Source organism: Psittacula echo, assembly GCF_963264785.1.
Source record: "Psittacula echo genome assembly, chromosome: 4".
Lineage (NCBI taxonomy): Eukaryota > Metazoa > Chordata > Aves > Psittaciformes > Psittacidae > Psittacula > Psittacula echo.
In genome coordinates, this window is record NC_137738.1 from 94015649 (window position 1) to 94034490 (window position 18842).

Consider the following 18842-nt stretch of genomic DNA (forward strand, 5'->3'; position numbering starts at 1 on the left):
TGAAATTATTAAACCTACATCTTCATTTCAGTAACAACTGATGTTCAAATGAGTTCCTATTGCCAGGATGATGTCGTATGATTGAAAACAGTAAGTATGATCTGTATCCTAAAAGGAGACAAATATGACACTTCCAAACTCCTCCAGTGACCTCAGTAACATACAATGTTTAAAAACACATTACTGGCAAATGACAAAGGTATGGAAGAAAATAGCAAAGAGTCTAAATGTACATCATACTGGACTAATCACAGCTTTAAAAAAATGGGGGGAAAAGTGCCACTGATCTCATTTACCTTGTCTTCAGCAAATAATGTCATATGGTAAGGCTGGAGTTAGTGGGAATTACTAAGGGAAATTTTAATGTACATTCTTTGTAGGAGATCCATCTATAAAACATTACAGAGGATAACGTACTATTCCTAGACTACAAAGAGCCGACTATAGGTAGGACAGCAGTGTCTGATGGGATGAAATAGGAGGGTACTAGTTCAATCCTTGAAGATTTGGTTTGGAAGGAATGACAAGGACCAGTCTTGGTCCATCTTGTTTTACATTTTGAAATTGGAAACTTTTTGTTTAGCAGCATGAAATCAGGGAGCAGGCTGCGGATTCACACAGAGTCCAAAGACAACATGAACAGAGGGTTGAGGATTGGGATGTTGCTTGGAAGATCTGGATTATCTCAATGTCAGGAATGATAGGATGTAATTAAATGATACAGTTGATAGAGGGATGTACCCTTTTGGACTAGTAAGAAATTCTGATATAATGTGGGAACTTGCCATTTGGAAACAGCTGAGGAGAAGTACTTCAGGCTTCCATTAGCTGATGGAAATGTGGAGTTAAAAAGGGTAAATGGTATTGTTAAAATTACCGAGAGATACACAAGTAAGATAGGGTACACAAGTAAGATAGGGTAAGGGCAAGATCAAGTAAAAACACTGCTGGGACACAAATAGTTCTGCTCATCGCTCATCTGTATTGAAGGAGAGGAACTGAAACTGAGGATCGGGCAGAGATAAAGGAACAAGGCAACCTGTTTTATGTGGATTTGCCAAATCCAGCAGAGGGGTGACTGAGAATATGGTAGTGTTGGTAGATACACCAAGGAAGTCCACACCAAGAAGACTTAAGAGCTCTGAACATTACAGAACAGTGCTGGCAGAAGAACATGTGCATGTAAAGTGGTCATGAAAAAACTTAAATGAGAAATAAGGAAGTTTCTAGTTGTAAATGCTGAGGGTTTGTACAACCTTCATCCAAGTAAAGGCAGGAAGAAAATAACTACCTGTGGGGTGGTCAATGCATTTTGAAGGGGCTATACAGATGGGGACTGGCAATGTAGGGACAGGAGTTGGAAGCCCTCAGCATTGTTTCCAGTTCTTTATTGGTGTGGCTGGAGACATAATGGTTTGTAAGAAGCGTTGTGCAGGCTGGATGAAAGTGAAACCAAACTATTTCATGATCAGTTAAAGACTTTGTAGAGGTTGCATTTTTGTTCAAAACCCATGGTGAAGATAATAAAAACCAGCACAGTTTGGATGTAACCAAACTGGCTGGTTTCCTTGCTGAAAGAAAATAACCTGAAGGTATTTCTTTGTGTGGACAATGAAATGTTCTGTTTGATCCAGTGTAGAATATTTGCTCTGGATGCTTGAAAGGAGAGAGGTAGTCTCTTATTTCAGTCTCATAGCATGGAGATATGTAGAATAAGGAAATCCTACTTTTGTCCAAGGAAATTTGAAGCACAGTTCTACTTCTTAGGAAGCTCTGAAAGGACTGGGGATACCAGAAGTGGGAGAAAGGGGAAATTCTTCCTTGCATTGAAGCTGTTGCCCTGCACAAAGGCACTGAGTTCGTTGGGTTAGTGAGGAGGAGCATGAGAATCAGGGCTTCTCACCCTGGGAACCAGTGTGATCCCTTGGGAGGTGTGTCCCCATCCCTCTCCAACAGGAAGGATTGAGCATAGCCTGCCTCAAAACAGCCTCTGCTATGGGGACTCTGCTACCTAAGTAAATGCTCTGATCATTGAGCTGTTGGGTAATTGAGGACTTTCATCCAGCAGAGTTTATCCCCTCCTTTGTTTTTTTTCCAGCCAAAACTATTCAACAAATTTGAAGCAAATAGTTTAGACATGACTGAAACCACATTTCCCGGGGAATTAGCTATTTATATAAATAAATCAATCATCCAACTCTAGCTATTACAACTTTTAAAATCAATGCTGCTTCTTTTCCTTCTAAATTAAAACACGTTTTTATTTTTTTTTTAAGTATAAGAACTCAACCCACCTACCCAGCCAGAGTAATAAATTAGGGCTCATGACCCTGTTCTGGGGTTCACCAGGCCCGTTATAGCACATACAGATAATGCTTATTTCTTCATCTCCTTTCATCCCATCAGTTCCAAGGCGGTCCCGGGAGGGGGGGGGAGAGGGGTCTGCACTATTAAATTTTCATCCTTTTCTGGTCAACTAGCTTAGAATTAATAAAAAAATTAAAGAGAAGTACTTTTTGCACTGAGCATACTGCTAACATGTTGGTAGTTCGAATACATGATGCCATGCCACAAGATACAAGCTAAACCATAGGAAACATAAATAAATCAGATGTATCTAGCTGTAGCTGCTGAAAGGGTAGGAAATGTTACAGTAGAACAGAATTCCAGCTCGGAAGCAAGCGCTGGATGTGCCGCAGCCTGCAGAGCAGCAAATGAACAGAGATTTCACTACACAAAAGAAAAAAATTGGGGTATTTCAGAATTTTCTGAGCAGCTACCCAAGATTCCCCCATGACTGGTATTGCAGCTGCATAGCTCACTGAGTCAGTCAGCTGGTACCACCATGGCCTAAACCCCCTGCTCGTCCAAGACCAGGGAGTTCTTGAACATGGGCTGTCAAAAGGTCTTGTATGGATCATATCTGGTGTGCTGGAAAGAAAGCAGCAGCTAGGGAGCTGGGGAGAAACCATTTGCTTTCCATCAGATTGGAATTTGATGGTGGAAAACTGTTCAACCAGAAGGTTTCTGATCAGCTCACTTGGACCATGTGGTGCGCCAGCATTGTGCTGCATCTGTCGTGATTGGTAGTTTCCAAATATTTTCCCTAGCCCACGGTGAGCAGCCCTTTGATACATTCGTTACAGCATTTTCAGTTCCTATTTGATGCCAAGTGTCATTTGCAGCTGATCAGAGATAGAGTTGAAGATGTCCCTGCTCATTGCAGGGGGTTGGACTAGATGACCTTTTAAGGTCCCTTCCAACCCAAACTATTCTAGATTCTAGGATTTTATGTGTGGTGGCGGTTTGGGATTCAGGAGCTGGTGGAAGGATGGTTGTAGACATCCCTGTAGTGGCCCCACAGCCTCTGGAAAGCTTGCGAGCAGCTCTGGCCATCCCCAGGCTCAGCATGTCCATATAATTGTGTCTTTGCACACTATGCACTTCAGTCAGTGTGTGGGGCTTGGGACATGTCTGACATAGACAGATAATAAATAGCAGATAATTTCTCCCTTTTTTCCCTTTCATCAAAGTTGCCCTTGAAATTCTACGCCAGTTCATGCTGTTTAGAGTGTTTATTTAACACAAGCTGCAATGCTGGAAGGATGGACCCATTTCAGTTCCTCTCTGGCCATTGTAATACTGGAAGATGAAAAGGGGGTGAGGAAAGGGTTAATCCTATTTCTAAGCTTTTTTTTTCAGTGTCATTATTTAACCTAGAGAGGGAACAATTTTGTCATAATTGAAAAAAAAATGCAAGTTATACTAAAGGTTAATCAGATTTTCCTGTCTCATAATACAACACTGATGAATACCAAAGGAAAAAACCCCAATATATGTAAAATAAACATAAGGAACATTTATTTGTGCATCTGCACACTTTAGCAATTTCTCAATTGAAATTGTCAATAAGATGCTAATTTAATCTTTCCATTTAATTTCTTAAAGGCCATGCACTAAAGACGAGACCATCAATAAGCACTGGGGCAGTGTCTTCCAAGCCAGCAGGGAGTTTTGAGGTGCTGTCTTCAGAGAGGATGCTCTTCTAGAGCAGCTGGGAGGTCCCAGTACCTGCTGCGATTGCTCCATGGAGCACAGAGAAGTCCAGGCACTGCCCTTGTTGGTGCTGGGCAACCTTTCTGGGGACGCTGGTACACTCTTAGGAGCTACTGCAGAGCAGAACCGAGAGGAGTTGGCACAGGAGATGAAGAAAGTCATCCCCTTTTTGCAAATAGGCACAGCACAGAGAAGTGATATGTCCAGAGGCAGCAAGCTGCCTGAGAGCAGTGTGATGTGGTGCTGAAAGGATATATGGCTTTATATATGAGTACAACTGTCCTTAGAGGACAGCCCACACTGAGATTCTCTCTATATGGAAACAGACACCCCAAATCTCACCGTAGTGATAATCATGGTTCTGTATCTCATAATTTGACTGAACTACAAGTATTACGAACCCATTATTATCTTTAAACTGAGTATTACCTACACAAAATACGGAAGTGTAACAATTCAGCTCCAAGTATAATCTATTCAGCTTACTTGAGTCATTTTCAAAGCTGTCAGTAAAGCACATGGCTGAATGACTATTCCTAGCTGAACCTCAATTTTATTAAGCTGATCAGAAGCAATTAATTGAATGAACAGACACCATCCTAATGGGGTTTTGATTTCAAAGGTAATAAAAAACTTTTTAAGTAGCATTGGGAGGGTTTTCCATTTTTCCCTTTAGAACTGTATGATTTTCTCTCCAAATCACAAACACTGTTTTGCAGACTTCCCTCTTTCCCCCTGCCAAAATAGCTCCCGCTCGTCAATTTAAGAAATGGGCCACTGGCACAAAGCCAGCAGAGGGAGCATAAATGCCTGAGAAGTTTTCAGGCAACATCTATGTAAACAATTATTGTTGTCTTGCTTTCATTTCTAGGCAACAGATCCTCAGAGACACATATATCACATGCAGACAATATCTGGACAGCCTTCCAACCCCTCCTCTCCAGATTATAAGTCTATATTTTCTCCATATATAAAGGAACAATATTTTACAGATTGCAAATAAAAGATATTTTAATTTGGAAAATAACATTTTTAATGACTCTATGGAGTAATTATCTAATGTCAGAAATATAAATCCTATTTGAAAAGAACTTCAGACTCCTGAGCTTCAATCCGCAGTGCATGTTTGATACAGTCTAGAGGCTTTCAAACTGAGAGAAGCACATAATTAATAAATACATAGCAATTAATATTTGCCTTTTGTGCTATGCATTGGGTCAGGGCTGTCAATGTTTTTGGTACTTTCCAAACAAATCAAACCCACTGATCTGTGCACTGAGACTGCCAACCTATGTGTCAACTTTGGCAACTGACAGACTGATATTCAGTTCTCCAAGAAAAATCTGCAATTAAGACTTGTCTGATCTCAGAAAAAAGGCAGTGCTTGTGTTTTCACAATATTTTGTTATTTTCAAACCTCTAATCACTAATTGATCCTACAGTTCTTGAGGCAAATCCCTGTATTTTCCTCATAAATACTCTCCCAGGATGTGGTCATTCTGCATCATTTTGAAGGTGTTTTTTTTCTCTTCAGCCAAATATGAGTAGAAATCATCACTCTGATAGCTTTTCACCAGTTTGAAGGCGTTCCACACCTTGCTGGGCAGTTAAAGTTGAATTTTTCTCTAACACTAGGAGGATTTTTGCCACAAGAAATTTGTTTCTTACACAAAACTAAAGCATTGCCAGCATTGGTGGTGAGAATGCTGCTTGGTAAAAAGTGATTCGTGGAGATTAGCATTATCAAGTAAATCACAGTTCTCTGCTTCTGACTATGAATTCTGTGCAACCTGCTTTAGTGTAAGGGATGGGAGCAGCATGTGGATATTGTCCTGCACTCCTAGGTGTTTTAGGCATCATGACAAGATCACAACTAACTTCTGGAAAGCTTGGTTTAATCCTTGAGTGCCCAGCTAACAGCAGGGTGTCCCTCAGAGTACTTTCATAGCCACTGTATGGTCAGGAAGAAACAGTCTGAATATTCATGAGTCTCACCAGGAAAATGGGAGTTCATTCATTCATCATTCTACACACAGTATATTTTTGGAGACTTCTGAACAAGAGCATAGGCAGAGTACAACCTAGTACATGAGAACGTCTGAAGACAGAGTTTCTTTGCAAAGAGATGACAGCTGCAACACCAAAATTGCACCTGTCTGGAAAAGAATACTGCATTATCTAAAAGCACTTCAGTGCATGATCTGCACTTGAATCTACAAAAGACTGTAAGCAAAACTATTCCAGGAACTTGAAGAGCTTCTTGCAGATTTTCAGATTCCTAAAGTTTTTATTTGAAGTGCCAAGTTTGCCTTCTGAAGAAGGATGCTGTGCAATATGACAGACCTAATAAAAATCAATTAAAGACTAATGACATCCTGTGCTTGTGTCTTCTGAATGTGCTGTTACAACTTCTAGGATGATCTCCTCCAGCCCCATCACTTAATTCAAGGGCAATTACAAACCTCATCCAGGGATCACGTTGTGAGAAGCCACCATATGCCTCCATATAGATGAGGGGTGTCTGGACAGCACAGCTGTGGGCTCTTAGGCAGCTTGGGATGAAGGAAGGGAAAGAACCATGGATAGGATACATGGAAAGAGCCAGGCTTCTCTTCAGACATCACTAAGATTTCCTTCTGAACATACACCTGGTCTTTTTACAAATGAGTATCCTAGTCCTTCAATAAACACCTATGTGAGAAGCTTCATGTAGATTTATATATATAAACAGTACACAATCAAGTATAATTTATGTGGTTTTAGCCTCAACATGCTTCTTTCAAATGACTGCTGATGGATCAGAAGCAGAATGAAAAGCAACAGGTTCACTTCAGCAGTCACCGGAGTCCCAGGGTGGTGCTGGAGCTGGCCCATCAGCCCAGGCTGGGGAGTGCATGAGGTTCTAGAGCTTGCAGGCCAGTCCAGCTCTGCAGGCTCAGCCGACTTGCCAGCAAGCAGGCTAACTTCACCTTGGAAAACAGCAAGAACTAAAGTGACTTCTGAGGTCAGTGTAATTTAATTATGCTTCTAAACGAGGCTATTCACACTCAGCAAAAAGATTATTCAAAGGAAGGAATTTGCTGTCTTACAAGTGCTTTCTAAAAGACACTAATTTAAAGCAATCTCCCCTCTTCTTTATAAATCACGTTATTTAAAAACTGCCGTTCACATCTGAAACCCCTGATAAGTCATTTCTCGTACCAAACACCGCCTGTACTGGCAACTTCTGGTGTTTGTTCCAGCTACAGAGTCAGCAAACCCAGACCATTTTATAATGACAGATCCTGGCTGTTGCTGCTGATGATTAATGCATTCAGATGCTCAGCCATTCGTATTAAAGGGAAGACAAAAACGTTATTAGAGCTTTTTCATTTATTACAGGCAGAGTCCTCCAACAGCTGAGGGAAGTGCTTACACATACAAATATGCTGAAAATGGACAGATATGAACTCAACAAAAATACTTCAATCATTCAGAACCTTTCAGAAAAAAAAATAAGGATTATAATACAGATTCAGAGTAAGGCCCTATCACATTTACCTTTGAAGTGAGCTCATAACTTGTATTTAAGTTCAGCATCACTCAAGAACCTTTCATCAAGTCCAGTTCTCTCAGCTAGTTAGTGTATCAACCTTATATAGTACCTTGTTTTCCAGTACTGCAAGTACATAATACTGTATCCAAGTAGTAACAGCAAAGGGCTTTAGTCTTCAAAAGTCCATTTGTTCTGCTGAAGGTGCACTATTAAAACAATAAATGTATTTAAGAAAATAGTTACAACTGTCATGTTGCAGCTTATTCAATTTCACTGGGCTAATTGTGTAACTTCAAGTTAAAAATGTGAACAAAATATTGACCCTAGAAACAGTATTCAGGATTAGTTGTTGGTGTTGGAAATTTTTACATGTTTCACAGCAAACGTTAGCCCCAGTTGTTGAACCACAGTAGGGGGGATCCAGGCTTTCCTTAGGCACTGACCTCTCTCCCAACCAATACAGAACAGCAGTGCAAAAAATCAAACAGATCCTTTGCCACCTAGCCAGAAGCCAGCTTTAAAAGAGCAGCACAACCTTCTCCTGCTGAAAGATGTCATTTAACCTCTGGCCCAGCTCCACTTGAGGAACACCTTCCCCGTTTCTACTGTGATCTGCATATGAAACATGCTTCCACTTTGCTTTTATTTATTATTGTAACAGCTCAGCCTATAGTTTGCATTTTATAGAGATGCAGAAAAATAGTACCCTACACTGAAGTCCTGTATTCTGCAGCTAGCAGCACACACACAAAAAGTCAAGATTACTTCCTGACACAAGGTCACACTCAGTGCATTTCCCAGTTCACACAGTGTAATGCTACGTATTCTGGGGAACTCATGAACCTTGTAGAAAACTGGGTAAACAATCAATCTGTATTTAGGCATATTTAAGCTCTTCAGTGCCAACTGCACTACCTTATTTGTACTATAGCCCACTAATGCTAATTTCACAGCATCTGTCTAAAATAGTTGTAGAATTGCTGGTTAAAACCTTCAGGGGTTTATTAATTCTGTTGCTTCCACCTGTGAGTAGATGGATGGTCGTTAATACCGTGTGTCTGGGAAAACAAGGACTTGAAGTTCCAGTTTAAAAACCACCCACCCCTCCCCACACAGAGAACAATGAAGTTCACTTTTCCGTACAGCATTTGTATGGTAACAGTTATATCATTTTAAAATAATGGTGCCAAAATTATGAAGCTTCATTTTACAGATATTAAAGATGGATGAATACAGATGTAGTTCTGAAGTACTGTATAGACTTTCGCTAGCTAAAGCCACTATGATAATGGTAGTAGGCTAAAGTAAACTCTAGAAACTGGAAGAGACCAATTTAAGTAGTTATTGATCATCATGTTTCTTCTGATAATTGCTACAGTATTGTGGCATCAAAGGAATCAGATCTAACTGCTAGCTGCCAGCACCACATCTAACAGACCTGAAAGTTTCATGTCGATTTGAGTGTTTGTATTTATCCAGTGAGTTCTGTCAGACAACCCAACATATCTCAGTAGACTGATTAGACTATGTAATATTTTTATAAGCTTATTTTATTTCTTTGCTGTACAAAGGCAGAAATGCAAACTATCTCAGCAAATCTACATCAGTAACTACCCAGACCTGGTACAGATATATACAAAAAGCCGTTACTTAACTTCAGTGTTCATACCACAGGTCATGGAGAGCTGGATGCAAACAATGCAAACAGCGTCTACACAGTGTAAGGCATAACTTACGTGATATTTACATCGTGTTCCTTATAGTGAAGGCTTCTGATACACCAGTTCTTTATTACACTCACATCCAACAATCCTGCTTAGTAGCAGCGCAACCTCAGAACTGAAAAGTGCTTTTCTTTATTATATACATTCTCACAAGGATTGTGGATCCTTCCAAATATTGTCATTTTTAGAAGTAATTAATTGCCTATGTTTTCCTTCAATTATTTCATAAGCTAAAAATACCATTTTCCCAAAGGTGTGTATATTACATGCAATTATGAAAACAAAGCTCCTAAAAGCAACTCTAGGAACTGGCCTCCTTTAACTTGGCAAGATGAGCAACCCTGTGAAAGCACTTAACTTTTGAACATTTCAGGTCAGTAAGTTTGCAGATCCAAGCAGCTTTGGAGCAGCTCTATAATACAGATATTTACATTTTCTATTAGATTTTTGAGTTGTAACTAATCTGTCAGCTCAGGTGGTTTTTCTTCTTCCCCTGGAGATATCACTTTGAAAGGAAAGTAAAAAAAGGAATATGATAAGTATTGCTGTAGGAAATAAAAGTGAGCTATTTTTCAAGCAAAATAAAGTAAAAAAAAAAAAAAAAAAAAAAAAGCTTAAGACTAAAAAGTGAGCTCTTCCCCTCAACTATAAAGCAGCACTACTAAAAATAATTTATCTTTTGTGTTCTGAGCTACTGCAGCTCCTGCCACGTTTATTTTTAAATCACAACATCCTGCAGCACTGGGGCTCTTGAGAGACAATATTCCAGCCAATCTTGGTTCAGGAGGTCAAAATACCACCTCTCGTCTGTTGGCCCTCCCTTAGACAGGGCAGCAATGAGCAAGAGCAGCACACTCTCTTGTTTGAAACAGCATGTTAATTCTTATGACTACTATATCAGCGAGCTGCTGGATTCTGCAGCGAGACAGCTGAGAACTGACACACACTGTTCCATCTATAGAGCACAGCTCAGACAGGAAACCAATAACAAGCAAAGGAAGAAAAGGGTCAGGGAAGAAGAGTGCCTTGCTGTGTGTGCACGTACCCTGTGCTCTAACCTCCTGCTGCTGTGAGCTGACACAACAGTAGAGAGTCCTCTTTTAGGCATCTCACTTACTCCTACACATCTTGGTCATAAACTATGCTCAGAAAATTGTACTTGTGCAGTACAGTCTTCAACTTTATCAGAACGGTATGACCATCTTTAAAGAAAATATTACATGGGGATAAAAGTGTAACTCAAGGACACTACCTTCATCAGGAGGATCTGTGGGCTCAGTTTCAGAAGTGACTGTGACTATATCTGTATCTTCAAAAGTTTCGGCACCTGGCTTCTCTGGTTCCACCTCGCACAGATACACATCAATGGGTCCTTTTGTGCTCTTCACATGTACTGCTACGCAGTCCTACAAAACAGCAACTTGTGTAAAATTTGTTCTTTGGTCTGTATGCATCAGTTATCTATTTCTGCATCTATATCAAAGCCAGTGGATGAAGAATAGAATAAAGAATGCTATTACTACTTAAAATTGCATTACTAATTCTACATAAATTATAACTATTACATAGATTTGCAGGCAGATTATTAAGCACCATTAAGTTAATAAGATTTCACTTTGGATGAACATGCACTTAAGGAATCTTTATTTAGTCTTTTTACAGACCTTTAGATATATGACCAGATTTACTACATGCTTAAGAAGAGTAGCAAAATTTGACAAAACACTTGACAAGTCAGTGCCAAGGGTCAGAAAACAAATGAGAGCACACAGTGGCTTTCATACTACGGAAAAGCAACACAACTGGATTACATTTACTGTTCTTCAGCAGATGTCACATTGCAAGGCACACAGCTAATCAAATTTAATGGACAATGGAGAGAAGAGTCACTTTTAGTGTGGGACATCCCACACTAAACCATGTCACCCAAGGCCTCATCCAACCTGGCCTTGAACACCGCCAAGGATGGAGCATTCACAACCTCCCTGGGCAACCCATTCCAGTGCCTCACCACCCTCTCAGTAAAGAATTTCTTCCTTAGATCCAATCTAAACTTCCCCTGTTTAAGTTTGAACCCGTTACCCCTTGTCCTGTCACTACAGTCCCTGATGAATAGTCCCTCCCCAGCATCCTTGTAGGATAAGTGACTTTCATTACAGCTGTTCCATTCTCTCTAGAAAAACCATATAACTAAAGCTCAGACATGTTGTTTAGTAATTTAGGTGAGCAGAAAAATACTGCAAATTAGTTTCTTGGACTACCAGCCCTATAGCACTGTTTAGTGAAACAAGAAAAATGAAGGACCAATATTTGTTATATGTGACAAAGAATCCAGAAAACAATTACTGACTGCTGCTGCAAAAATCACATTTGAGGAATTCTGTTCCCTTAAGAGAGGAAAATGTGCAAAACTTACTTCTTTGGGAATTGGTATTTCCAACTTGGTTTCCTCTGGAGCTTTGATTGCAATCACAATCTGTTCTTGAAATGTCTGAATGCTACGGATATCCTGGTATGTCACATAAGCTAATGTATACATTGGTCAAGGATCCTGTACAGTAATTTGCTAGTGGGCAGAAGCAAAGAGTACGATATTAAGTTGATATTCTGCTTCAACATATCTTAAGAAAAGTGGTAAATAGTTCAACTGAGGTTACTTTAATATCAGCTTTGTAAAATTGTTAGCTAACAAGTGGAAGATCTTTTTTCTTTATTTACAGGAAGGAAAGAGCTTTAAAAAAATAAAGATATTCAATATTAAGAAACAAAATACATTTTATAAACAGTTTTCACAGATACAGTCATTAAGTCTACAAAGCAGAGGGAATACTGTCCCTGAGAAACTACTTTGTTTTGTAATAAGTACGCACATAAACAAGTTCCTGGAAAACTAAAGAATTATTGTCTTAACCAGGATAGGTAAGGGGTAATGAAAAGTTTTCCTGATATCATACAGAAAATGGGCACGTTTCATTTGAGCACAGGCCTTAACATTCTGCTACGTAAGGTAGCTAAATAGTATCTTATTGTAAGCCAAGGCAAAAATCCAATGTTTATGTCATATTAAAAGAAATGCCTTTTCAATTATCAAAGCCCATCTGAAAGACAAGACTGCACTGGAACCACTCTCAAGAGACAGAACAGTATTAGGACACAACCAACGTACCATTGTATCTTCTTGGGAACTGGCCACTGGGACTCTGTTTTGGGTCCTCTTTCTCATCTCACTAAGCAACTCAATCTCACTGGTAAGTCAAGACCTGACCCATAGTCAGCTTTACTCTATAACGGAGAGAACAAGTTGATGGTCAGGGTACTAAGACTACCACCCCACTTCCATTCTTCTGCAGTGGAAAGGTCGCACAAGTACTAGCCCCCTGAGAACAGCCTAGATTATGCATGATACTGTAAAGCAGGGCACCTGACTAGTATACACTAATACAACATAAGCACAAAGTTTCCTAGCGTAAAACTCATTATCAAGTATTACTGCACACCTGTGGTACCAGCCTACAGTTATTACTAGATACACAAGTACTTGCAACAAAAACCACGTGTTAAAGTAATGTGAGAGATAAAAGGATATTTTGCATTTTCTTTGTCATCTGTTAGTTCAAATAACTGATGAGCACAATCCTTGATTAAATCATCCAGAGCTTCTTCCATGGCTGACAAGTCAGAAAGTTCATCTTTAAGCGTTTGCTGCTCTGGTGCTTTTCCAACAACTTGTTCAAGACTAGAACCTCTAGAAAAACATGAAGTTGTCTAATATGTTTATATAAATAAGAGCCTGTTTATTGAATATAAAGTATACTAACAGAAACAACCAGGAACTCTGGGATACTTTGCTGAAATATGCTTCATTGTGCTTTTGCACTTGATACTTGTTAGCACAGTAATTAATTAAAACAGCTTAAGGATACAGCAGAACTTCAAATATTGCTATATATTAAAAGTAATTCAGTATGCTTAAAAATACTCTCAAAGGTATAAACATTACTCAATGTTGTTGGGTTTCATTCTTTCAGAAATCAGAAGTTTCAAAGCCAACTCACACCCACTGGATAAGATTCTTAGATCTTTTCTGAATTAAGTGGATTCCATCCAACACGTTAGTGATGTCATACACTCTTCGTTTTCGTACTCCAAGTGTTGTTGCTACTTCATTTAAATCAAGAACACCATCTGGAGCTGTTTTGACAAGATCCATGAATTTTCGGGTCAAATAAACCAAGGATGCATCAAACCGAGGCTTTCTGACTTTCACAGTTCCTGTAAAGTTTTGATAGAATACTTATGGTGAACTACTATACAAGTATGCAGCACTCCTTAAAAAAAACCCAATAATGATGAAGTAACAATGAAGATAAGAGTCTGAAAGCACTGCAATTATTAACGCTGACGTTGCAAAGGCATCATATAAAGCCTGTTAACTACATATACTTTCACTGGTCTGCAATGATTCTATCTAAATAAGAACCATGCGTCTTCAGGCTTCCAACATCCATCACTTCAAACTGCTGGTATGGGTATTAATAGCTGTGTAACTGTATGTTCTGTAGGCCATAAGCTCAGAATACTGAATGAATACAAATGAAACCTTTGGTTAACCACAGACAGTGTCAGGACACTGTCAGAGAACTGCAGCTCTATCATCTGCTCCATGACTCTTAAAATATTTTTTCTTGCCTTTTTAGCCTAGATTAACCAGTAGATCTTCCAAATGATATACAGGCATGCTTCAGGAGTTCGCTTGGTTGCAGGGACTGTTTCAGCCTGGGTGCGACCAATCTGTTCTGGAGTACGAGAACTTAATATACAGACAAACTCTGGTTGTCCTATTTGGCCTCAGGGCAAAAAAACTGGTCATACCACTGTTAAATTTATTAATGCAACAAAGATTACAGATACCAGGCCGCCACAGATTTAAGAGGGATCCCTGTGCTCTGTGTATCCATTACCAGCATATTTGCAGAAACGTTACTGGTGAACAGCTTGTTTCACTTTACATTTTTATGTATGCATAAAGCTTAAAAAAGCACGTATTTTTGGGGCACAAAAAAAACGTGGTACACATGCACTCATCTGACGCTAGAGCCAATGAAAGACTGTCAAATCCCGCTGTTAAGGATGAAGGAGACATGCCCTTTTACCCGCAGCATACCATGCATTCGATGGCTGCGAGATTGTGCACTCTTTAGCATGAAGTGACAGGTTCACCAACTCAGTTATGGACTGTGCTACTGTGATATGTGTGAGATTTCCATTGGTGAGGAAAAAAAACCCAAGCCCAAAACCAACAGAGATTCACTAAAGCTTGTATTTACATTTATTAATACCCCTTGAAAACAACATTTGCCAGCATGATGTTCCAGTTTTCTCTAACTCAGTTTTCCTGTACTTTATTTTCTTTATAGCAGTTTGAAGGTATACTTGCAGCATAGGAAAAAACTACAGAGAATGTGTTGCTTCATATCTTTTTATTCAATTTAGTGTGCAACATTCCTCCTGTTCTGCCTATATTAGATACAAATCAATTTCTCACCTGCATACAACATGTATTCAGCATTGCAAAAAGCATGAAATACTTCAAGAATAATTTTCACACATTGAACACTGCAACTTACTTCTCACAACCTGTCCACCATCGTTCACCTTCAGGTTGATCATTGGTGGCTGGAGAAAAAAAACAAAACTGACATAAAACACTACCTACACAGGAAGCTTCTCCAGAAGATATCCCAAAATCACCTCTAGATGCTACAGCTATCAAGAGTGCTGACAATTCAACAGGTATTACTGTGAAGGTCTGTCACTGGATAGAAAGGATACATACTCATTAATCTCTATCAGAATTTTCAGCCCTTAATCTCAGAATGCTTTCCTCTGCCTTGGAAAGTAGGAACCACCACCCAACTCCCTAATGCTCAAGCAATGGTCACAACACAGATACCTGTAGAAACTCTACAGATACAAGCTTCAGCTACTCCATGTAACAGCTCACATACAGAAGATGTGTCACTATTATATACTCTACTCTTGTCAAGATACTGACATGATGAGCCTAAGCAGGTACTTCATTCCACCCCTTGCCCCAATTTAACAAAAGGAGTATTTTCAAATTCAGACCCATTCCAGTTGGAAGAGACCCAAGAAGCTCTCTGGTTCAACCTCCCACTCCAAACAGGAACAGCCATTAGATTAGAGCAGTTTATCAAGGCTTTACCCAGTTGGGTAAAAGGCATTTATATTTTGGTAAAAAGGCATGGAGGCTACACCTCTCTGGGCATTCCTTTCCACTGCTTGTCCAACCTCATAGTGAAAAAGATTCAAGCTACATCAAGTTGCAACCTTTCCTGCTTTTTTGGTTCAATTCATGGCCATTTTCTTTCAGCTTCCCATTATGGACGGCTTTGGAGCATCTGGCACCAGCTTCTTGTTCACTTCCTCATAAGTACTGAAGGTCTGCTGTGGCTGACATCCTGAGAAAGCTGGCTGATGTCATTGACAAGTTGCTGTCACGATCTTTGACTGTCTGGAGGTCAGCTACAGCTTGGTGAGCCTCACTTCAGGCCCTTGGAAGAAATCACAAAGGAAGTTCTCTTGGATGCTATTTCCAGGCACATGAAGGAGAAGGTGACTGGAAATAGCCAACATGACTATATTTTGCAACTTGATTACTTTGGTGATGAAATTACTAGGTCTGTGGATTCAAAGCTTTGGATGTTATCTACATGAGCTTTAGCAGGGCTTTTGATACAGTTGTCTGCACTTCTTTCTGTATTCTTTCTGCCCTTCCCAGAGTGCAAACGTAGCTGTGCCCATCCCTCCACACGGTTACTTGTCATCAGCATCAGGATGTCCCTGTCCTTACAGACCTCCATCTCCTTGGCTCCTTCAGCTTTCAAGTTTAAAATCCCAGCTACCTGTTGGTTGTTGAGCTGGAGTTTGAAGCCTGAATAAGCTAAAATCCAGGTTCTGTACTCTGTTACTAGCCCTTCTCACTACACTCTGGGTCTTGAACTCCATTATTCCAAGCCAAGGCTGCTAATGATTACCACAACCTCAACTTCTCTGTTTATGAGAAGCAGATTCAAGAAAGCATCATGACACACCTAAACACCTATATAAAACCGTTGTCCCATACACCCCTTGTTTCTTACAATCATCATCTCCAATAGTAATAAATTTCCTATTACCAGTGTAAAAACTCCTGTAAACTTTTTCATGGCCTTAAGACAATACTACCAAGCAATATTTAGCACAACAGCCAAGTAACAGTAAGAAATAGTAAGAAATTTCCCATTTCCAGTGTAAGAACTAGCCCAAAAGTAGCCCAAGGTTAATAAAAAATAAGCAACTTTAAGAAGTTCCAAAGAATTAAAAGTGGACCCGGTTTTTGTTAGCTATCCCATAACACTACAAAAGGCAGCGGTGGAAGCTGCATATAAGAAAACCACCTGATCATCGATCTTCAGAGCCTAACAGAATACACATTTGTAGTCTGTTTCTCTCAGACATAGCTACAACAAGCTACTTAACTCGACGAAGAAGCCACAGGTAAGAAAACCACCCTCTGGCACTATGACGAATATCACCCATTTTCTTTTCGGGGCAGCCTGCTACAACGCAGACGAGGGATGGAAACATAACAACGCCCTCCGGCTAGGCCTAACACACCTTTACATCACAGTGATCTCCAGCCGGGCGGGCGAGAGGGAGGAATTTTGGGCATGCCCTCAGAGGCTCCCGCGGTGGGATCAAAGCGTTGCCGCGCAGTCCCGCCCCTTCCCCATCCACAGAGAGCACCTCCCTTCCCCACCCGCCAAGTACCTCACTCACACGCAGTGTGTCCGGCCGCAGCGGCCTTAAACGCTCCCACTTGGCAGGGCTGGTCATGTTCGCCCGGCCCCTCCTCCTCCTTCCCCGGGCAGACCGGCCGTCCGCGGCCTAGCACGGCGGGAGCGCTCTCTCACCGAGGCGAACAGCGACGGAGGAAAGCCGCTCAGAGGCCTTCACGGCGAGCCTCTGGGCCCATACCGCTAGCACGCGCCGCCATCCCCACCCCACCTCGGGGAGGATAAGGCGGCCGGGGCCCTCCCGCCCTCACCGCAGCTCGCTATATCCGCCTCACCCCGCCTGACACCCCCCGTCTCGCTCCCGCCAGAGAACGGTTGGGCGGGAGAACGGAGCCCCCGCCCCGTCGCGCACGCGCGCAGCCTCCCGCCCGGACAGCGGCGCGAACTGAGGTGAGGCCGCCCAGCCTTCTCCCACGAGGCGGCGCGGCGGCCGCTCCCCCTTCCTGCCGGCGCTTGCGGCGCGCTCGCAGCACGCGCGCCACCGGTTTCCCGCCCGTCACCGCCCCAGGAGGTGATACATACACACACATGGCCTGCTGCCACCTGCACACGGGCGGCGGCTGCGTGGCTCTTCAAGGGACACTTTCCCTCTGGACGCCGGGAGAAACGTGACTTCTCCGGGTATCGACTGGATTGGCATTTTCTGCGCTCTCCTCGCCTTCCCAGAGCGATGGAGGAGACGATTTGCCGCTGTCAAGGGCCGGCTTGAGCGCTGCGCTGGGCTGATGTGGGTTGAAACGAGGAAGTTCCCACCGCTATGGTTACTGCGAGGAAAGAGGTTTTTGTTCACTCCGTGTACAGCATGAGCAAGGAGAGAGAGCACCCTGCCAAATAGGTGTGAGAATAATCAGTACTGCTTTCTTGCAAAAGAATCTGATTCTGTCATAACTTCATAGTGTAAGAAGGTGTCCTGGTTTCAGCTGTAACAGTTAATTTCCTTATTAGTAACTGGTGCAGTGCTGTGTTTTGGATTTCAATCCAAATAATGTTGACACACAAATATTTTAGTTGCAGCTCTGTAGCACTTTCCCTGATCAACGATTTCTCAGTCTCATGCTCTGCCAGTGAGGAGGGGCACGGGAAGCTGGGAGGGAGTAGACACAGGACACCTGACCCAAACTAGCCAATGGGGTATTCCATACGGCAGCGCGTCATGCCCAGTATATGAACTGGGGGAGTTTGTTTTGAGGGATTGATCACTGCTGGGGTCTGGTTTGGTGTTAGGCAGCGGGTGGAGAGCAGTTGTATTGTGCAACACCTGGGTTTTGGTTTGGGTTGTTTGGTTTGGGTTTTTTTCCTCCTTTTATGTTCTCTCATCTTATTTAGTAGGTATCTAATGCTTGTCAGACAAAAGCCTTGCTTTAAACCATAACTCTTCATTAGATAGCTGATATGTTGACTGATTGCTCTTTACAGCTGTCGTAGTTTAAGTCCAGTCAGTAATTCAGAACCACGTAGTTGCTCACTCGCTCCCCCCCTTCCTCCCTCTGCTCCTGGAGGGATGGGGAAGAGAATTGAAAGAATATAACTCCCACAGGTTGAGATAAGAACAGTCCAGTAACTAAGGTATAACACAAACCACTGCTGCTACCACCAATAATAATAATAATGATAAGGGAAATAGCAAGGGAAGAGAATACAATCACTCACCACCTGCTGACTGCTACC

The 18842-nt window shown here is 41.4% G+C and overlaps 1 protein-coding gene across 1 annotated transcript; it reads right to left on the minus strand.

The window, feature by feature from the left end:
• Positions 1-9293: 9293 nt before the first annotated feature.
• Positions 9294-17214, minus strand: E2F6 (E2F transcription factor 6; the record flags this gene model as incomplete). The annotated part of the gene is made up of 7 exons (XM_080614670.1): positions 9294-9820; positions 10568-10721; positions 11732-11841; positions 12870-13060; positions 13371-13587; positions 14943-14991; positions 17158-17214. 7 exons carry the CDS (start codon positions 17212-17214, stop codon positions 9774-9776), a joined length of 825 nt encoding a protein of 274 aa, XP_080470796.1. The 3' UTR covers positions 9294-9773.
• Between the last annotated feature and the right edge of the window lie 1628 nt (positions 17215-18842).